The 21,140-nt window shown below is 40.5% G+C and overlaps 1 protein-coding gene across 2 annotated transcripts in view; it reads right to left on the bottom strand.

Annotated features, from left to right (window-relative positions):
• Positions 1-13,995, bottom strand: part of LOC145767159 (angiotensin-converting enzyme-like) — a 28,838-nt gene extending 14,843 nt beyond the window's left edge. Inside the window, exons 1-4 of one of the 2 annotated variants that reach the window (XM_082578925.1) lie at positions 13,488-13,995; positions 11,164-11,294; positions 4,818-4,963; positions 4,422-4,547 (exon numbers count right to left, since the gene is read on the bottom strand). In XM_082578925.1, coding sequence (XP_082435051.1) covers positions 4,422-4,547; positions 4,818-4,963; positions 11,164-11,294; positions 13,488-13,839 — 755 coding nt within the window. In that variant the 5' untranslated portion in view covers positions 13,840-13,995. The remainder of the gene's footprint in view (positions 1-4,421; positions 4,548-4,817; positions 4,964-11,163; positions 11,295-13,487) is intronic. The other variant, XM_082578926.1, reaches the window with a different exon arrangement.
• Between the last annotated feature and the right edge of the window lie 7,145 nt (positions 13,996-21,140).

The raw sequence follows: 21,140 nt of genomic DNA, 5'->3' as shown, positions 1-21,140 counted from the left end.
ATTTGGAACAGTTTTAATTACTCTGATGAATCCGGTGACAAAGCAGCGTTATTGAAACATTATGCAAAATTCCACAACAGTGAACTAAAAAAGAAACCAGCTCTGGCAGACTGCTTTGTTGTTACTTTCGCCGAACAACCCAGCAAACAATTTTTAGACATCGCTGAAGATAAATGGCTACATAAAATCAAAGCCTCCATTAACATACAAAAATTGATTCGACCAACCACTTAGTCTGTTTTGTTACTTCCATGTCATCAGCAACCTCAGAACCCTGTAGTGTAGATTCTTCAACCATGCCCATTCGCACTTTATTCCTTTTGACGTTGTATCTATGTAAACTTATTGGAATAGACTGCAAACTAAATTGCGTTTTTCTTTGTATTTGTCTTGTTGAACGATTGTAATTTACTTGATGGACGATAATGTTCATGTATTTCTTGAATTTTGTACCAGTATATTGTTGAAAATCGTGGCAGAACACCAGTTTCAGATTTAGGCTTGCAGGTTTTGATTTTAATTTCATGTAACCATCTATTTGAAATAGAATTTGTATGCGTGTTGATAATATCGGAGTTTGTTTTATTTGTTCGTTTTACGTATTTTTCAAATTTTCTTTTTACATGTGTAGCTGAAGATGCTATCACTATAGAGAGGTTAGATTGTTGTGCAAATGCCAGCATTTGAGGAATGCAAAATAGCAGTACCATAAATTAATAGGCTAATTTATATTTGTTTGTTTATTTGTTTATATTTGCTAATTTGTATTTGTTAATAATTACTGTATAGTTTACATATAAATCAGTAACATGCTATACAGATATAAACCTTTGAATGCCATTTTATAGACCATGGCTCATGTCAAGTAAAGTAAAGCACAACAGCATTGTCCATCTTCTTTGCAAATATAATCTAACACAAACAAAACGTTGCAAAACCGGAAAAATTGAAATCTTTAGCCTTGTCGGCTGGGTGGCTAAATGGTGAGAGTGCTTTTTCGACGCCGGTGAGGCACCAGGTTCGACAACCATTCGTCGTCGTCTGAGCTTCTGGGGCGAGGGTCTATCCTTTTACCACCCCAGATTCACGATGTTCCCGGACTACACTGGAAGGCTGCTAGAGAGCAGCCAGTCTTTAGTTTCATCATCCATGACGCGCAGACCTTCCATTCCGTTAGGTGGCTTGAAGATGGTACAGTCATTGATGATGTGGTCTGCGGTCTGTTCCGCGGCACCACGTTCACAACAGGAAGAAGAAGCCATTCCCCATTGGTGCATGGTTGAGCGGAAAAGCCCGACCCCCGTACGGAGACGGTTGAGGCGCACCCATGCCTGTCTCTGTAGTGTCAGGTCGATGGGGCGTGTGTCGGCGTCGGAGATGAATGAATGGAGTCTGGTGGTGCTTGACCTCCATTCAGTTTATGGTTCGCCCAAGTAGTCGCAGAGATGTCTTGTTTATCAGCTTCGTTGATCAGAAGCCGAGCGGCTGGCACGAATGGGCGTCTTGATTTCAGTCGGCGGGGGTGCCCGTTTGGGAAGGCAGAGATCTTGTGGTGGAGAAGATGGTTAGGCTCCAGTGCCCGTCGACCGAGAGACAGAGTGGCTTCTTCGCGACGAAGCTCAGCAGGTTGGATGCCAGCGAGAATGGGGAGATTGTCAAATGGTGTGGGACGCAGGCATCCGGTCACTGTGGGCAGAGCGCTGTTTATGGCAGTGTCGATGTTGTGGCAGTGAGCACTGCTGCACCAGACAGGTGCACAGTACTCTGCAGAAGAGTAGACAAGGGCTAAGGCTGCTATTCGCAAAGTGTCAGCCCTCGCCCCCCAGCTAGAGCCTGCCAGGCGCTTCAATAGTGCAGCGCGAGATGTCAGTTTCTTGCGCAGTGACACCAAATGGTGGCGGTATGTGAGCGATCTGTTTAGTGTCACCCCAAGATACCTTGGCTCGGGGCAGAAGGACAGAGATTTTCCGTTGTTGTGGACATGTAGCTCACGATCAGCTTCCCGATTGTGTAGGTGGAAAGCTGCCGCCACAGTTTTGTTTCGCTGAGTTTCAGTCGCCAGTTCTGGAGATAAGCTGAGATGGTTTGCATGTCCTGGCTCAAGGTGTCTTCTAGATTTTCCCACGACTTTGTGGAGTGGAGAATTGCCAGATCGTCCGCATAAGCGTATTTTGCGGAGATCGTGGTTGGCAGGTCGTGGGTGTAGATGTTGAAAAGAAGTGGAGCCAGGACCGATCCCTGTGTGACGCCGTTTTTCAGGCGTCTCAGTCTGCTTCGCCGTGGATTGCCGGTGGTGAGGGTGAAGCTTCGATTCCTGACAAGTTCCGTAATCATATGGACCATATGTCGGTCAGGAAGCAGGCGAAGCAGCTTGTAAGTAAGGCCGCGATGCCATACAGTATCGTAGGCAGCTGTGAGATCTAGAAAGACAGCGCCGGCCTTCTTTTTTGCCTCAAAGCTGTCCTCGATGTCTTGGGTCAACAGTGTGACCTGATCAACAGTGGATTTTCCGCGCCAAAACCCAGCTTGCTCTTTTGGAAGGAGCGGGTCGATGATTGGGTTGACGCGGGCATAGATCAGCTTTTCGAGGATTTGAAAGGAACGCAGAGGAGGGATATCGGACGATAACTCCTTGGGTCCTCTGGTGGCTTGCGAGGCTTAGGGATCGCAACTACTAGAGCTCTTTTCCAGATTTTTGGAATTGTGAGGTGGTGCAGGCAGGAAGAGAGGAATCTACGTAACCAGGACTTGAGGGCAGGGCCAACATGGAGCACAAGCTCAGGGCAGATCTTATCCGGCCCTGGAGACTTGTGTGGTTTCACTAGGCGGAGGGCGGTGGCGAATTCCTCTGGAGTGAAATCTCCAGAGATTGTTTCTTCTTGTGGTGTTACCACTCGCCACAGGGCAGACACTTCCTTGGCGACAAGGCGGAATGTCTCGCGGTCCTTTGTCTTGTAGACCCCGTTCTGCACTAGCTGGGAAGCGATGGCATTTGCAGAAACGGGGCACTGGCGAGGGGAGTTTGCTGAGCGCCCAGTGAGGTTGTTGATGATGCTCCATGCTTTGCGGCTTGAGTGTGAGAAGTCGATGGTTTGGACGGCTTCATTCCACCGCTCAAGCTTCTTTGCGTCCAGCCGCTCAAGTAGTCTGGTGGCGGCGGTGTTAGAAGCAGTACCCGGGGTGGCGTTTAGGTAGGAGCGATAGAGAGCTTCACACTCAGAGTCCCAGCATGGTGTATAGCTGGTTCGATGGCCACGTGGTATTGTGGCCTTTGCCGCAATTATTATAGCATTGCACAAGTCCTGGTATGCCTCGTCTGCGTTGCATGTTTCAGGTGGTGGTAACTTTGCAGTAGACTCATTGGTCAAGAGGCTGTATTGATTCCAATCGGCTTTTTTGAAGTTCCATCGCTTCACCGGTGAACTCGGGACAGGAGCCACAAGTTTTGGGGCGATGATGAGGGACGGCCGGTGTTGGGACCGCGGGAACTTCTCAAGCACACGTCTGTCTGCAAGGGAGCTGTCGACACTCGCGAAGGCCAATTCAGGGTTTGTCCTTGTTCCCGAGCGGCCGGAGTAGAAACTGACTGGTTCCTTTTGATTGAATAAAAGGTGCAAGGTGGTTTGTAGTCAGCCAGCAATGCTCCGTCGCTGCTTGTGTTGTTGTAGCCCCAGTCGATGTGCTGGCAGTTGAAATCGCCAGCGTAGAGACTGGGGGAGGGGAACGTAGGAAGGGATGGTGGCAACATTCGCGAGGGTGGGGGCTTGTAGACGTTGACGATGTTGTACAGTAGTATGAGATACAAATGCACACCCACTCAATCTCGGCATCAGTTGAAGATTGGTCGACAAAGGTCCGCATTAGGCTCTCATGCACAAACGTGGCAATGCCGTGCTTCCTGCTTAAGGTAGACCCGGCTAGCGTGTAGTTGGGAATAGCTAGCCTATCTGCAGAAGTGCAGTGGGTCTCCTGGAGGAGGATGACGAGTGCCCGGTTGGTATGGGCAAGCTGCTCCACAACTTTGGTCTTGCTTGTTGTGTAGCCTTCTATGTTGAGCTGCAGAATGGTGGGGCGTCTGAACTTATCAATTGCCCCTTGCAGCTGTGCCGTCCGGGTGGAGGCTCTTTGTTGACAGATTTCGTTTCTCATCTGGTTGAAAGCAGATGGTACTCACAGGATGGAGCACGAAGAGCCATTTGTCATCCATCCTAACCATTGAATGCATGCTCTTTATCTTAGCAAGACACATGAAGGAACGCTTGAAAGTGGACACTGATTTGCTTTCTTGCTTTCCCGTACAAATAATCTAAATTCTAAATCTTTAATCAACTGGTTAAGCTTATTAAATAAACATAAATAATAAACGACAAATATCATATTTAATTTTGTGCTTGTAATTCGGTACTTCATGCTTGACTTACTCATAATCTTGTGATTTTGAAAATATTCCTATAAGTCCTGGTTCGTACGCCAAACATACACTTCCATTGCATACTCTAGCGTCACTGTAAATCTTCTCAATCTTCGAACTTAACCGTACACTTTCCCTGTAATGCATCTAAATAATGACGAGTAGGCTACATGCAGAGTGTGTCACTGAAACTACGTTATTAAGATAAACAAAATGTAGGGCTACTGTATTTGTCAGTTTCAAGTTACAAAGCTACTGATGGTTGTTTGATTAAACTGTGGAGAGATTAAAGTAGGGCTTGCAATACTCTTGAAGAATTGGGTGTTGAAAAATAGCTAACCTAAAATTCAGCTGATTTTGTTAGTTACAAAATTGAAACGACAACGCCAATATGCAACTTGCGCACTTTCTTAAAGACACTTCTTCAATCTCCGCTGTCCGCCTGACAGACTTCAGCATTTTGGTTTGCGAGCAGGATAGTCCAGATAGAGTGAGATGACTCTGAGCATATTCTTGCATCTTCTTCTCCCATGATGATAATTCCAAACTGGCCTTATTGGCAGTAAGTACAAGTAAGTATGGCAGTAAGTACAATAGAGCACAGTAGCCTAAGTATGTACGAACTAAGTACTTGAATATTATAATAGCCTAATCATACAGATAAACTTTTGAACTAAGTATAGCCTATTTGCAAAGGCAGGTTACCCCACAAAATTGCGAAAAAAAAGTAAGAAATTAAATTTAATTTGTTAGTGTGTGCGTCAATTAACCCCTATTTTCGCCAACAACAATTTGTAATGATTGATTGATTAAACCTTTATCCTTGGACCGGGAAAGCTTCTTGCAGAGCTTAAACCTGGCAGTTTGCATACTTAGAGGCTTTGAATCACTGACGCACGCCCAGTCACTGAGATTCACAAAGTGAAGTTTCCGATTGTTAAAGTCTTGTTGCCGGGAAATTATTTCATCCATTAGATGTCGATGAATGGAGAGCAGTCCTGCGTGCGTTTCGTTGAGCAGTCCGCACATACCGAGAGTCAAACCAGCTCCGCTAATGTTTCATAAATTTCAGTATTTTTATACTTTCTACAGCTTCAATAGCTGTACCAGTTCCAGACCGACCAAAAAAACCTCCTACCCTAAACAATTACAACTTCCAGCCTCAGACACGTTTTTATCTTGCTTCCTCTGTTTCGCGACCGGTTTTACGCCAGCAAACCTTAAGGACTGCAAGCTATAAAAAAGCAAACTGTCCGAGTACAGCAATACAAATTATGCCGTTAGCCCAATTCATTGTAGCTAACTACTCGATTTCTTCGTATTACTTCGTTCTGCTACTACAAATGTGCAGAGGTGGGCACCCGTTACTTTTGAAGTAGTGCGCTACCCACTACCGCTACTTGGACCAAAGTAGCGCGTGCTACCGCTACCAATTTACAAAAGTAGTGCGCTACCCGCTACCGCTACTCGGACCAAAGTAGCGTGCGCTACCGCTACTTTTGTCTATAATGACACTAGGAGAAACTCTTCAAGCCCTTAGTGAGGCAAAAATGACTTTAAAAACGAATGTTATCATTCGTTTACACCGTCATTTTAACGTCGTTATAGAAAACACATTCTAAGGGAAATTTATTATTACGCATCTTTCAAAAAAACGAGCATTTCAAAATGAGAGTCACTAAGTACCAGTGGCGGATTCAGAAAGTAATTTATGGGTGGGCCTAGGAAATATGTTGGTGGGCCTTCAGCAATAATGCCACGGCGGACCAACATACAAAAACTTAGTGTTACCGGAGCTTCTACACAAGGCGGAGTCTCCCAGGTTACGAGTTAAAAAAGTTGATTATGTCATCATAATCCGAACTGTTGATGAGTTCTTTCAAAAGACAAATGTGTCAAGTTGTTACTTGTTAAGGCGTCCAGCCTGCATGGATGATCTCAAGCGCGTTTGGATCGTGTTTGTTGCAGAGAAAAGTCTCTCAACGCTGCAGGACGTGGAAGGCAGTGTTATGATGGTCCTTAAAACACTGTTCATGTTCGGGAAAATGTCAGCAGGGCAGTACTTCCATTAATGTAGGAAAGTTTTCCCGATCCATTTTCCGTCTGATGTGTTGAATGAATACAGCATGTTCAGCATCTGCGATCTCAATGCCATACAGTGCACAAAGACCATTTAGAATGTTTTTTTTTTGCCAAAAGTGGCAGATCCAGGTGCGAAAGAGGCCGCTGCTCTCAGTAATCCATAGGCCTACGTGTCGTCCATAAAGCGGCAGTTTAACTCCGTTATATGCCTGTCAAGAATACAGTTCTACAGCGCCGTTAAATCTTCATTGCTCTTGACAGCCGACGTTTTTCCCAGCGTTGTGGTGACAACAGACTTGTCATACTTCGAAGGCAGCTTGCGTTCACGAGAAGCAACCACGTCCCTGTTAGTTGTCTCATGTTTTACCACCAGTTCTTCTGTCAGTTTGAGCACGTGACCAAAGTCACCTTTCGAATCCTCGCGGAAAGTTGCATAGCTTTCAGTGCTTCAACCAGTGATAGACAGTCTGTCACACAAAGTGTTGAGCTCTGCAGGCCCTTGGTAGCAAAATCGCTGTTTTGAAACAGTTTGCAAAAAGTCACAAACATGAAAACGAACTTTTTCGTTTTCTTTCAAAATAACCTGAACCCCTCCCGTGTGCCCCGACATGACCGATGCTCCATCGAAACAAAACCCGACACAGAGAGCAGGATCCAATTTTAGTGGTTGAAGCACCTTCAGAATTTTTTTTCTGATATTCCTTTTGCGGACAAGTCTGCAGTCGCAACAAAGCCCACTGCCCGCTCTTTGATGACACCTCCGTGAAGGAATCGCACACACACGGCAACCAGCTCACGTTTAGCTAAGTCTTTATACTCATTAATAAGTTTTTTTTTTCATGAATCTGATTTTGGGTGGGCCCACTGTCAATCTGGGTGGGCCTGTACCAATCAGGCCCACCCGGTAGATCCGCCACTGTTAAGTACTGCCCGCTTTCGCTTAAGCACATCTTTTTCAGCAGAGAAAATTCTCTCCACCGCAGCACTGGAAGGAATGGGGGTGTTGTATTTAATGAACAGATGTTTTAAATCGGTATTCGAAAAGCTCAAGAACTTGCTCCTGTTCGAAAAAAAGGCATCCGCAATTGCTGTTTCCTTCTGTGCCGACGCATGGCCCCCTCTACGTTTCACGGGATTGCGCCAACACACCAAAAAATTCATCCTCGGAGTCGTCACTGTTGTTGGTGTCACTCTTCTCGGTATCAACCTGGCTTGATGTCTCCCGCAACAGTCGAATTACATCAGTCTTGACTTTTTCTCGCAGTGCGTCAGCATCATCCGTGGAAATGTAGTGCAGAAATTGTAGCCACGACGTCTTGAAGAAGGGATGAAGCAGGGCCCGATTAACCATGAGGCACACGAGGCACAGGCCTCAGGCCCCCTGGTTTTGGGGGCCCCCATTTTTTTTACATTAGTAGGGAAAGTACTATAATTTGGACCACCTAATGAAAAATCTTAATAGTTTTAAAAAGATCCACAACATTGGGGTGCAACTAACTTTATTTGATTAGTTACAGGCTAGTTGGTTTGCAAAAACAAGTCCAATCAAAAAAACATAACACAAACAAAGAAAACTACATTATTATTTTTTTTTATATAGTGGTCCATATTATCAACCCAGTTTCTAAAATGGACCACCCTGTTTCATAATATGGACCACCACACTGCAATATGGACCGTTGTCATGTGAAAGTAAATATATCAAGGAAGTCAAACTTCAAAGGCATGAAATAGATCACAAACAATCAATAAATAAAAATAGTCTGAAACGTTCATGATAGTCATCTCAAACAAGTTTCAAATCATTGATCGTTGGCACAGTTGTCACAATAGTAAAAATGAGCATTTGATATATCAGCACAACTTTCATGGGCCAATTTCTTGCACTGACAAGTACAACACTGAATCCAATCCTCATCAGTGGACTCGTGACTCGTCACACACAAGACAAGTGCATGCAGAAGCAGCATTGCTTGGAATACCTCTCTTTTTTGAAAACTTAAAGGTTAAAGCCTTTTCTCACTTGTTTTGCGGTTTAGCTTTTTCCGTGAACTTGATTTGTGTGGCTTTGTGTGGCGTACCTGTCAGCACAGTAGCCTTTATAGTTTTTCTACGTTTTCTTCCCTTCGTAACTTATTTTGGAAGTGAGCTCATGTCCTCGACAGATACTCTGCATGAAATGCTAACGGAACAAGGTTGTAAATTCTTAACACTCAATGACGATGGTCCTGGTGCTTGTGAGATTGCTTCATACGGTGCATCAGCTAAAGTTCCAGCATTTAATTCTGTTGACATGATAGAATTTTTTGCCACTTTCTCAATGTTTACCACATTTTGTGACAAAAGTAAAATGTTTCGAGAAATTGCATCTTGAGTAGACATATCTTTATCATCAATTATCAGCGGTAATACATTGTTTGGAGAGGTGTCTACTTCATGAGGCTTGTCAGTAACTTCAGCTGAGTGAAAATCACTTTCATCAAATACAAGAGGATTAATGGGGTAAATTCCTGCTTTTTTAAATCCATTTACTGCATTTAAATCCAATTTAAATCCAATTTCCATGCTTAAACATGTCATCAGAATTTAATCAAATTGTTTATAATATCAAAGTGATTATGCAAATTTGCAAGTTTGTAGATATTAACAGCAAACGCAATACTCCATAATCAACACGACACGTCGCAAAAGGGGATGAGAGCTTCATCAACACCATCAGGACATCATCATCTACCAGCTCATCCTTTCCATCACCCACCAGGACAAGAAACAATAACTTAAACTGGATATCAAACCTAAATCGTCTTAGGCTACTGTGTGATGTGCAGTCTAACCATAGAAAGAGCTCAACACCTGCTCTCCTGGGCCACATTGAAACGGGCTTTTGCCTGAGGATGAGTTTCTTTTATGTCCGGTTTTCTTTCTCCATCCTATTATTATTATTATTATTATGACTGCTCATCCACATCAATATTGGAACTGGCAAATTCAATCCACAACACTTTTCATTAGGCTGTCATTCACTACTACATGTGTGCTTCTCTCTGTTTTTGTTTTATTTTTTGCTATTTGTTTTTTTTTGGGTTTTGTGGCCGTACTAACTACTGATATATAGCCTACTACATAATTTTTCATTCAGACACGTTTTAAACCTTTCAAGGTTTTGCCACCTTTTCCCGTTCGTTAACGTGCTGGTAGGTTTATATCGATTTTTGTAGTTAGTATCTTTTTCGTCCCGGACGCGTTAATGACGAAAAATAAAATGATTGATTGAATAATTGATTGAAATTACTGGTAGTAGCTTTTATCACTATAAGAAAGCAAGTTACAAATATATTTTATGATGCACTCTAAAAAGTTAGAAAAAAATGCATAAATCTCATGGAACTTCATTTCTATGCCTGTCTTCATTACTGAGAAACAAATTTCTACCAATTGACCATAACCTGGACCACTGGTCCATATTACCGAACAGTTAGGTGGTCCATATTACAGTTAGCATAATCTTATGTTGCTTCATTGCTTGGTGTCATTTAGAATTAATAAACGTAAACAGTGGACATTTCTTCAAGATTTTGGCAGATAGTCATTAGCAATGCCTCTCCTGCAGATTACTTTTGTAACTGTAGCAATATTTGAAAAATTCTCAATAGGTTGGACCAGCAAAATAACATCGCAGACCCCCAAAACACAAAACCTCTAGTAACAACAAAGAACCAGCTCAATCCTTTGAATCTGAATTCTAAAATAGTAAAAACTAGGTCAGTAAGAAAGGTTAATTCAAGCTGTTCACAAACCATGAAATTATTTACTTCAGTCATTGAAAAAACAGCAGTGGTCCAAATTATCAGTCGGTCCACCTTATAGCACTTTCCCCTACTGTAGGCGTAGGTAGTGAAAGTTGTTGTGCCAGTATGTGCACACTTGTTATTTTTGAGTAACAATTTCAAATTGTGTAACGATTTTGCAGTAGCAGTTGAGCACTCCTGCTCTGCATCGAAAGCGATTGCCAATAGGGGCCCCTAAAGTTAGCTGTGCTTCGGGCCCCCGTGAGCCTTAATCAGGCCCTGGGATGAAGATACGATGCCATAACGCATTTCATGTCGTTGAAGCACTTGTTAAATCGTTTCTTCAACCCTTCAAGGACTTTCACTCTCAACTCCTCACAGGTCACAAGGTCACAGATTTTGGTCAACTTCTTCGCACAAATTGTAATGGCAAGACCGCAGCTCCACACCAGAAAACGAGATTCCCAAAATACCGAAACTTTGCAACCAAACCGATTAAATAGGCTATGGCTATAGGCTATATAATATAGCTGCTTGACCACGCCAGCGTTGCCAAAAAAAGGAGTATTTTTTTCATTTTAAATTAAAAAGTAGCGGGTAGCGGGAGTGCGACTGAAAAAAATATGGAAAAAGAATAGCGCCGCTACTGCAGCCGCTACTCCAACTAAAAAGTAGCGCCATTACCGCTACTTTTACCAGAATAGTAAAAGTAGCGCGCTAATGCCCACCTCTGCAAATGTGTTACCTTACCTTATAGTTTATAGGTTTAAAAGGCCTAACATGTAACTTTGTTGATTGGATCTTTCAGACAAAACTTGTCTAATAATTATGATATAGCTTAATATGCTGATGATAGATAGGTACGTGATCTATTTTACATACTTTATTATACTTCTGTATGTTGTAATCTGTCAAATTGGTATTTTTCTCCCACGAGATCAACATATATCGACGTGTGCGAATGGCCGATTCTTTTTGGTATTTTTTCAGAAATCTTCTCACTTTGATTTTGTCTGAAAAGCAGCGTGGATACATCGTGGTTATGCGTCTTTCCCATCTACACAGACAGTTTCAATGTATAGCCTTAAACCAAAGAGAGCTTGCTCGTTTTAAGGTTCTTCTACGCCGTTTCTCAGTATAAAGAAAGCTTAGAAAATCAAATTAGTTCAGTTCTTTGTATTTCTGGCTATAAATGTAACATGCTATAAACATAACATTTTCTTTGAGAGCTTAATCCTAGCAGTTTCGCATACTTGCAGAATGCAGAAGCTTTGAACGACTGATTTTTCACGCTTCTTGGCGTGTCTACAAGCAAGCAATCAAAACATAAGATGCGGAAGTACATAATATAAAGGTATATATCAACAAACAAAACAAACTTCAAATTGTCAACATTACAAAATCGAAATAAATATCTGTACAAACAATTTTCACATTAACAAAAGCACATCCACAGTAGAACCGACAGGGGCGCCGGAAGTGGGAGGTGGGCAGATGTAAGCTACTGCACAATTTGCAATATAACAATTTGCGCCACTGGTGGTCCACCTGGAATGTTTAGTGGTCCAAAGAGATTTTTGTTGGTTCACATAATGGACATCAGTTGCAATGGTCCATGGAATTCCTTTCTCAAAAATGGTCCATGGGACAATGGGACAAAATACATGTAGGCTAAGCTTCGGCGAATTTCGCTGTAATTCAGCATAAAGTATCTCCCACACTATCTACTAAACCAGGGGTTCCCAAACTTTCTGTTCATCGGTACCCTTTGGTCAATTTATAGATTCGCTCGTGTACCCCCAAAATTTTCTCATATTTTTGGCTTTAGAAAGGTTAGATATTGTAACAAATTAACAGTAGAGCTGCATTAGAAGACTGCATACATGATATTTTGTACCAATCAAAGCACACAAAGTTATTCATAACAATGTAATCCAAGGTTAAACAAACACTACAATCAATCAAACAAACAAACAATGTATCGGCTGAATAAGCCCAGCAATCCTAGCTAATGTGATGGATGAGATTAGAAGTTATGGAAAGAATTTCCTTATACTTAATCTAATGTAGCCTACCCCTTGAAAAGTCGAAATGTACCCCTGGGGATACATGTACCCCAGTTTGGGAACCCCTGTACTAAACCAATAGACGTCCACAATTCCGTTGCATGTTCTCAATTCAACTATCTTTTATCACGAGAACTGCATTTATATTTATACGATTTTATCAATAGAATTATCCAGAAGTTAGAATGCAAGAAATATTAACTATTACGTAAACTCTGTAACCGCGAAAATACGAGACAACTCATGTCAAATTCGATAGCGCAACACAAGGCATTATGACGCAGCAATGATCAAATTTTAAGAATGTACCATTGTACAATCAATCTTTTTCAATCATTTTATTTTTCGTCGTCAACGCGTCCGGGACGAAAATGTTTTCAATCTTCTATTTCTCTTCCAGAAACCTCTAATTTAGAACTATCTGGAAGGTTTCAGCTGATCCTGTGATCGTATGTACACTACACCTTCTCCAAAATGTGGACCTTTTCCGATCAAGGGGAGGGGGGTTCTGGAACCCTGAGAACTCTCCCTGGCTACGGGCCTGTATCTTTTCGCAATTTGCATCCGGCCTGCAGCTGTTAATCTCGCAGCAATCCGGCCCTCAGAGAAAAAAGTTTGGTAACCCCTGGTCTACACTACAGCATATCGTGGTGTTCACTGTCATATCTATGACTCTCCTATCAACGGCGTCTTATACAATTTGACAGGATGCGCAGAACAAGCCGAATTCCAAAACAAGACATACCCAAAGAGTTTGAAGCCCAAAATAGTTCTAATAGATGACAAATTTAAAGTTATTGAATTGGCAAGTCGACGTGCATAAAGATTTATAAATTTAACCAACCAATAAATGACTGTTGCTAAATCAATTTCTATATTTTATTTGTGGATAGCAGGCCTACCCTTACATTTCCTCAGCGTTCACAAACTACATTGGTGAAGTTTCAGACAACTATAGTAGCCTAGGTTACAATAGATTGAGTTTCGTTTTTAGTTAGTAGGCCTACAGTAGATTGAGTTTCGATTTGTTTTCAGACATCTCTTGAAAATTTTATTTTGAAAATCTAATTCTAATACGCACTATAGGCAGCCTACAGGGCTACCGTATTATTGGACTTAAAGAAAATCATTACAACTTACTCAATAATTTCTTTAAGTTGGTGAGGCCGTAAGTTGCTTCATTTGTCCTTTCGAAATATCGGAATTCTTCATTGCTCCTTCTGTTGCTTAACGATGCTTTGAACTTTGCAGACAATTTATCTAACTTTCTGCAAGTGCTGCACACTTCGGGAGATTGAGAGTAACTTGCAAATCCCTTTGGGTTGACCAACTTTCCTGATTTATCTCTTCCAAAGACTGAATAAAACTCTTCAGTCCATTCAGAAGATGCAGCAATTGGTGGGAATTCGTCATGGCCGCTTACATCATATAACACATAAGTGAAGAACAATCCTATTAGAACTATCAGAGGAGGTCTAGTAATCCGAGCCATCTCTTAACTGCAGATAACTGCGTCTAAGCAAACGCCAGATTGTTTCACTGAAACTTCCGCTTTTGTTTGTTGTTTGTTTACCAGTGAAAACGCAGGATACTGGCAAAGTTGTGCTTTGCTAACACATCCTGCATAAAATTCTTTTTCAAAAAGTACAAACCTATGTGCGCTGTAAAAACGAATTAAAGCTGTTTTAGCTGCCTGTGTGGTTGCATAAACAAAATAATAGCCTACTATCTATCTTCTGGAGTTTTTTGATAAAATATCGCTATTGTCAACATCACCGCAACTTTCACCACTAATCCTTAAGTTTTTAAGCTAGGTTTTATCAAAATGCCGTGAGTGACAAAGCAAATGAAAAAGCAGAAATGTAACAAAACTAATTCTGCAAACCAAGAAATAAAGGATCAACGACATCATTGTGAAAAACAAACAGTTACATCACAAAAACATTACAAACAAAAATATGAAAATGTTTAAAACATTTTACGTTAAAGTCATATCTCAGCCAAGCGGAGTAATGAAACTACCTGTTATGCTCTTGTGTAACCTAAGTTGCCAAAACTACCCTGTCTGCCAAAGTGTGGTAGCAAAGTAAAAAATGGAAAGGTAAACCAGCACAAAGTTCGTATGAAACAAACAAATGTACATTTGCGTAGGCCTACCGTATATAGCTTGTTTAAGGAACTGCCAAATAATGTAAGCTTTCTTTGGTAATGATGTCGTTCCACTCTCACTTTCCAGGTCTCTAGAAATCGTAAAATATCACTCTGGTGCTACTTTTTATGTTCTGGTGCATGTTTGCATCACCACCGTTGTTACGTAATAATCAAAGCAGGCTACCTGCCACAGACAGAGCAAAAACATGAAAAGGATCACTGACTGCTTTTCGAATACTTCAAACCCATCAGGCTGACAAAATATCCTTTAAGCAATTGTATCATTTCCAACCGAATATCTATCGTTGGTTACAACATTATTTAATGTTTGATCAATAAAAAAGCAATGAAATATGAGAAGCGGTTAAGAAGACTTCCTTGTGGCGTTGACAGCTTGCCATGCGTTTCCTTCTGCGTGCATTGAGAGTTGATTGTTACATAGCAGGGGCGGCAACCTTTCTGCAGTTGCGGGCCAAATGCAAGTTTTATTAAGCTCGGCGGGCCGTAGGCTAATCAATTGCTGCAAATAAATCGCAGAAATTCTAACCCTCAGACTGAGAAAGCTTCTTTTGAAAGCTTTTATGTCAGAAGTTTCACATACTTACAAAGGCATAAGTTTACTTGTACAGTAATTCGTTTACTCTACGTCACTGGTTTTATAGTCTTAAACATTTCTGAAGAGTCTTAGACTATAGCGCATTTTTATTGTCATATAGCTATCTTCAGACTGTGCCAGTGCCACTGTGGCTTTGTTGAACAGCAGCCAACTGACCTTGACTTTCTTCTCCAGACTTGTATTTCAATTAGGAATTTCAATATACAGTAAGATTTCATAAAATTAACACTAGTATCCTAAAACTAAAAGATCTTACTTAAAATTATTTAATAAAACAAGGAACTGTATTTGCATCAATCGCTTGACAACTGGTTCTATTCCAGTTACGTTTTCCAGCTGCTGTCACAAACCTAAGTTCCTCAAACATTGTGATAAAAAAACAAAATCAGTTCTTGTTATCACGTCAATGGGGACATTGATGCTGTTAGCGCAGGGTTACTCAACTACTGTTAATAAAGGTCCATTGTGACAAATTGAATCCTTTTAGCGGTCCGGTGAATAAATTATTTCATGCGCAACCACAAAAGTTAAGGTATCAATGATAGTAACGAACCATATTTTAAGGTAAAATGTAACACCTCTGGGATTTTTGACAAAGTTTTGGGGGGCCTGAGGGGGCCCGCCCCAGCTACTAGGATAATCACAGAATAAAATGCTTTCTCCCAGAAATCTGTTTAAAGAGGCCTAAAAACGTGGCAATGAGGTTATTCTTCCAAAAGTCCGACGTCCACTATCAACACTCAGAAGGTCCGGATTCTGACCGCGCTCCGCCAGTTGAGTACTAGCCCTGTGTTAGTGGTTCAAAAAAGCTATTGTAGCTAGATTGTATTATATACTGCGAGAAAACAGATTTACTGGCACATAATGCGCCGTATGCTATAGTTATGATCAAATGAGGATTCGCGTGCCGGATAATTTTACTTGAAAGACGGGTTCTAGCCAGCAGTATAGGTTGCTGAACCCTGTTATCTAGCATAAGAAACACGTTTTTTCAACATAGGTAGCCGATGAAATAATGATAGCCTAACCAAACCAATAGTTTTTTTGACTCCATATGTAGAAAGAACTAGTTGAATTAAATCTTGTTTTACAAAATTTGTAAGTTTGAAGATTTAAAACTCATATACAAATTTGTCCATTTTAACTGATACTAAGTAGATGTCTCTGGTCATTTATCAATCTTCAATTTGATAAAATGTTAAAGTTAAAGCCTATTAAAAAGATTTTTTTGTGAAGTAACAATAATGTTTCCACCCTCTGATGTCATAATGCTCCAAAACGGCTTGCTGTGCTGCCAATTTTGGGGTTTAATTCGATATAAACCAAAATAATATGGTAACAATATTTAAACATAATTTTTTGTTAGTATGGAAACAAAGCAAAAAAGGATTTCCAAAAATTATCGCATACAGTTTGCACAAGAAGAATATCTTACAATCTTCCTGTGTAAATATTTGATTCGTCACTGCGTTGATTTTTCACCACTAATTTCCGATCCAATATCCTTCAATGCGTAGTTAAATATAATCTTACAAAAAATCAACTTCCTTTTTTTCAGAAACTATTTTCGCGATTGAAGTCATTCACAGACACAACTCTTCAAGTACAAATTGGCTTTGTAATCCATAAAACGCTATCAACTTTGGTAATAGTGTTACAATATATTTTGTCTCTGGAAAAAAATGGAGATTTTCATCGTTCGTCACATTCAGCTCACGCAAGTGCAAAGCTCAAGCCACGGTATTTGTTTGTTGTTTTTGTCGCTATTTCGGGAGGGTAGGCACTTTAACATTACCCACTCGCCGAAAAAGCATACTCGCGATTCAGCTGATTTCAGTCATGTGACTCGACACGTGATATTCTGATCGAAAGATTTTTATACAAAGAAATTTAACTGAATGACTTGCCACAGCCAGCGTTGCCTAATGGTTAGGGCAGAGGAGTAGTGATTTCGATTTCGTGGGTTCGATTCCCACCCTCTGCTAATACTATTTTTTCTTCTGCAACTGAACTGAGTGCAAGAAGGATCTTAATGACTGCAATCAATGGAGTTTATTAGGAAAATTGTGACTAAAACACAAAGCAATTTCACATTGAAAAGCAGGCACTCTTTGACGAGTGGGTAATGTTAAAGTGCCTACCTTTCGGGAGATAGGTTTTAGGGGTTTGGGTCTGGTTCAAAAAATTTACATTGTCTGGGAAGCGTATTTGCGAAGACGGTGCGTGGCAAATCTTTGTAAATAGTTGCAGGTTAAACAAAAGAAATCAGATCTGAACAATGGAAGCTATAGCCTATATGCTTGATCTGTGTAGAACACCGTGTTTCAGGCACCAGAGTGTGCGTTTTACACCAGACTGGTGGTGAAGCAGAAGCTTATGTTGCTGGTATCATGAGAAACATGTGTTTGTCTGTATAAGCAAGCGTCGACATCTTTTTAATATAAAAGCTCTCTTTTGATATTCCGCACTAATAAGCATTAAGCAGTCTTGAAATTGTAGGCTATTGGCCTACCACTAAATGTCTTGGTGTTTTGATGATCAAAAAGTTGTAGGAAAGTTAGAGTTGCATTCCATATCACAATTTCTGTATCCTGTTCGTGTAATGACGGTTTTGCAATACTCGTTCAAGATATTTGCGTTATGTAGGCTATTGAGCGCTAAGTAATGAGAAATGTTGGCGTGGCCTATGCCTTCTTGTGATGAGGAAGTAGGCTAGTAACAATAAACCATAGGCGTTAGAGCCAGGGGTGCAACCGCATCTCCAAACTTTTCAATTAGTCAAAAAATTGCAAAATTTGATGAAAATGTGGGCAAGAACTTTCAGCATGTTTCAAAAATTTCATTAAGATTGAACTTATTTTTGATTTTTTATATCCCAATCCAATGTGCGCCAATATTGAAAGTAATGCTTCAAACTTACAACTTACAATATCAACATGCTCACTGCTCAGCTAAAATTGCATTATTAGGGCGATAGGCCTACTGGTAGTTCACAAATGACATTCTTACAGTACATAGACTATTGGGAGCAGGTGTAGAATTTTTAATCAGGTGGTCTATGCTTTATCGTAAAAAATATCTGGGGGTGTATAATTATGTTTTGACAAGAATCTTTTTGTATACCCCCAAAACTAACTTCGACCTACCCCTAAGCAATAGACTACATAAAGCTAAGCTTAAATTGTAAAATAAAGCTAAGCTTCTCTGTAGTCCCGGAACTATTTCCACACAATTATTACTCGAATTATAATTTTTAGTTATCAGAAGGTGTTCTTACAATATAATATTGTAGGCTTGTAATTGTAGGCTATAGACCGAGAGCCTACGACAGAAGATTTCACCCCATAAGGTACAAAAGGTTTGACCCCTTGAAGTTACTGGGGTCAACCATGTCACTCACAAAAAGTATGGAAGATTGACTGCACCGGGTGGATCTGGACGCTAGAGCCCCCTAAAAAGCCCAAAAAGGGGGTTAATTTCACCCCATAAGGTACATGGACCAAACTTGGTGAATACGAAGTTTTATGTCAGGACATCACAAATATATCAAATCTAACAATATTTTCGAGTGGAAAGGTGATGTAAGACCCCCCCGAAAGTGACCCCCCGGGGGGTTAATTTCACCCCATAAAGTACATGGACCAAAGTTGGTCAAAACGAAGTCTTATGTCGGGACATCACAAAAATATCAAATCTAACAATATTTTCGAGTGGAAAGTTGATGTAAGATGCCTTCAAAGTGACTTACCTTAATGTGACCCCCTCGGAAGGTTTATTTCACCCCATAAAGTACATGGACCAAAGTTGGTCAAAACGAAGTCTTATGTCGGGACATCACAAAAATATCAAATCTAACAATATTTTCGGGTGGAAAGGTGATGTAAGATGACTTCAAAGTGACTTCCAATAATGTGACCCCCTCGGAAGGTGTATTTCACCCCATAAAGTACATGGACCAAACTTGGTCAAAACAAAGTCTTATGTCAGGACATCACAAAAATATCAAATTTAACAATAGTTTTGGGAGGAAAGATGATGTAAGACTCCCCCAAAGTGACCCCTCAGGGGGTTAATTGCACCCCATAAGGTAGGCTACATGGACTAAAGTAGGTTAAATCGAAGTCATATTTCACAGCATAACAAAAATATCAAATCTAACAATACTCTCAGTTGGGAAGATGATAAAAGACCTACCCAAAAGTGAATCTCCTCCTGTAATTTAATTTACTTCATTCCTTACTCGAACCAACCTTGGTGTAACGGAAGTGCTATGCCAGGACAGTACCAATGGATTAAATCTAAAAATATTTTTATATAGGTTTTGGTGAAATACATTCACAAGCTGTCCCATGATGCATGAAATGGAACTATAGCCTACTTTACAAAAAGTTTTTGTATAAATCATATTCAGTCAATCGAAAAAAAGGCAACAGGACATGACAATACATGGCTTTGTAACACCAAAAACAGAAAGTACGGTACATAAGAAGCATATAGGCTACAGACTTCAGTAGCCAGAAAATTGATCCAAGATCTTGATACGACCACTAAATGTTGACTTAATTGAACAACTGACTATCCAAATAAGACGAAGAATAAGATGAAGAAAGTGAAAGCGACAGCAGTGACAATGAAGAATAAAGAAACGACCGTTTACATTTACACAAACAATCTCTGTTTATGAATGGACAGTTACAATAGGCCTAACTGATTAGAGACATGAAGCAAATGGCATGAAACAAAAATTTACTACATTGGGTTTATTGGGTTATTTATTGTAGCAGCTGAAAAATGTTCATTACTGCCTGAATTAACGTTCCAAATGATTCACTTCGAAACGTTTTGATTTGGATAGTCAGTTGTTCGATTAATTCAACATTTAGTGGTCGTATCAAGATCTTCGATCAATTTTCTGGCTACTGTAGCCTATATGCTTCTCATGTACTTTCTGTTTTTGGTGTTACAAAGCCATGTATTGTCATGTCCTGTTGCCTTTTTTCGATTGACTGAACATGATTTATACAAAAACTTTTTGTAAAGTAGGCTATAGTTCCATTTCATGCATCATGGGACAGCTTGTGAATGTATTTCACCAAAACCTATATAAAAATATTTTTAGATTTAATTCATTGGTACTGTCCTGGCATAGCACTTCCGTTACACCAAGGTTGGTTCGAGTAAGGGATGAAGTAAATTAAATTACAGGAGGAGATTCACTTTTGGGTAGGTCTTTCATCATCTTCCCAACTGAGAGTATTGTTAGATTTGATATTTTGTGGTGTCCTATAAGACTTCGTTTTGACCACGTTTGGTCCATGTACTCTATGGTGAAATAAACCCTCTTAGGGTTACTTTGATGACATCTTACATCACCTTTTCACCCGAAAATATTGTTAGATTTGATATTTTTGTTATGTCGTGAAATAAGACTTCGATTTAACCTACTTTAGTCCATGTAACCTACCTTATGGGGTGCAATTAATCCCCTGGGGGGTCACTTTGGGGGAGTCTTACATCATCTTTCCTCCCAAAACTATTGTTAGATTCGATATTTTTGTGATGTCCTGACATAAGACTTCGTTTTGACCAAGTTTGGTCTATGTACTTTATGGGGCGAAATACACCTTCCGAGGGGGTCACATTAAGGGAAGTCACTTTGAAGTCATCTTACATCACCTTTCCACCCGAAAATATTGTTAGATTTGATATTTTTGTGATGTCCTGACATAAGACTTCATTTTGACCAACTTTGGTCCATGTACTTTATGGGGTGAAATAAACCTTCCGAGGGGGTCACATTAAGGGAAATCACTTTGAAGGCATCTTACATCACCTTTCCACCCGAAAATATTGTTAGATTTGATATTTTTGTGATGTCCTGACATAAGACTTCGTTTTGACCAACTTTGGTCCATGTACTTTATGGGGTGAAATTAACCCCCCGGGGGGTCACTTTCGAGGGGGTCTTACATCACCTTTCCACTCGAAAATATTGTTAGATTTGATATTTTTGTGATGTCCTGACA

The sequence above is a fragment of the Aplidium turbinatum genome, chromosome 3 (assembly GCF_918807975.1).
Source record: "Aplidium turbinatum chromosome 3, kaAplTurb1.1, whole genome shotgun sequence".
Taxonomy (NCBI): Eukaryota; Metazoa; Chordata; class Ascidiacea; order Aplousobranchia; family Polyclinidae; genus Aplidium; species Aplidium turbinatum.
This window is presented reverse-complemented; position numbering and strand designations above follow the sequence as displayed.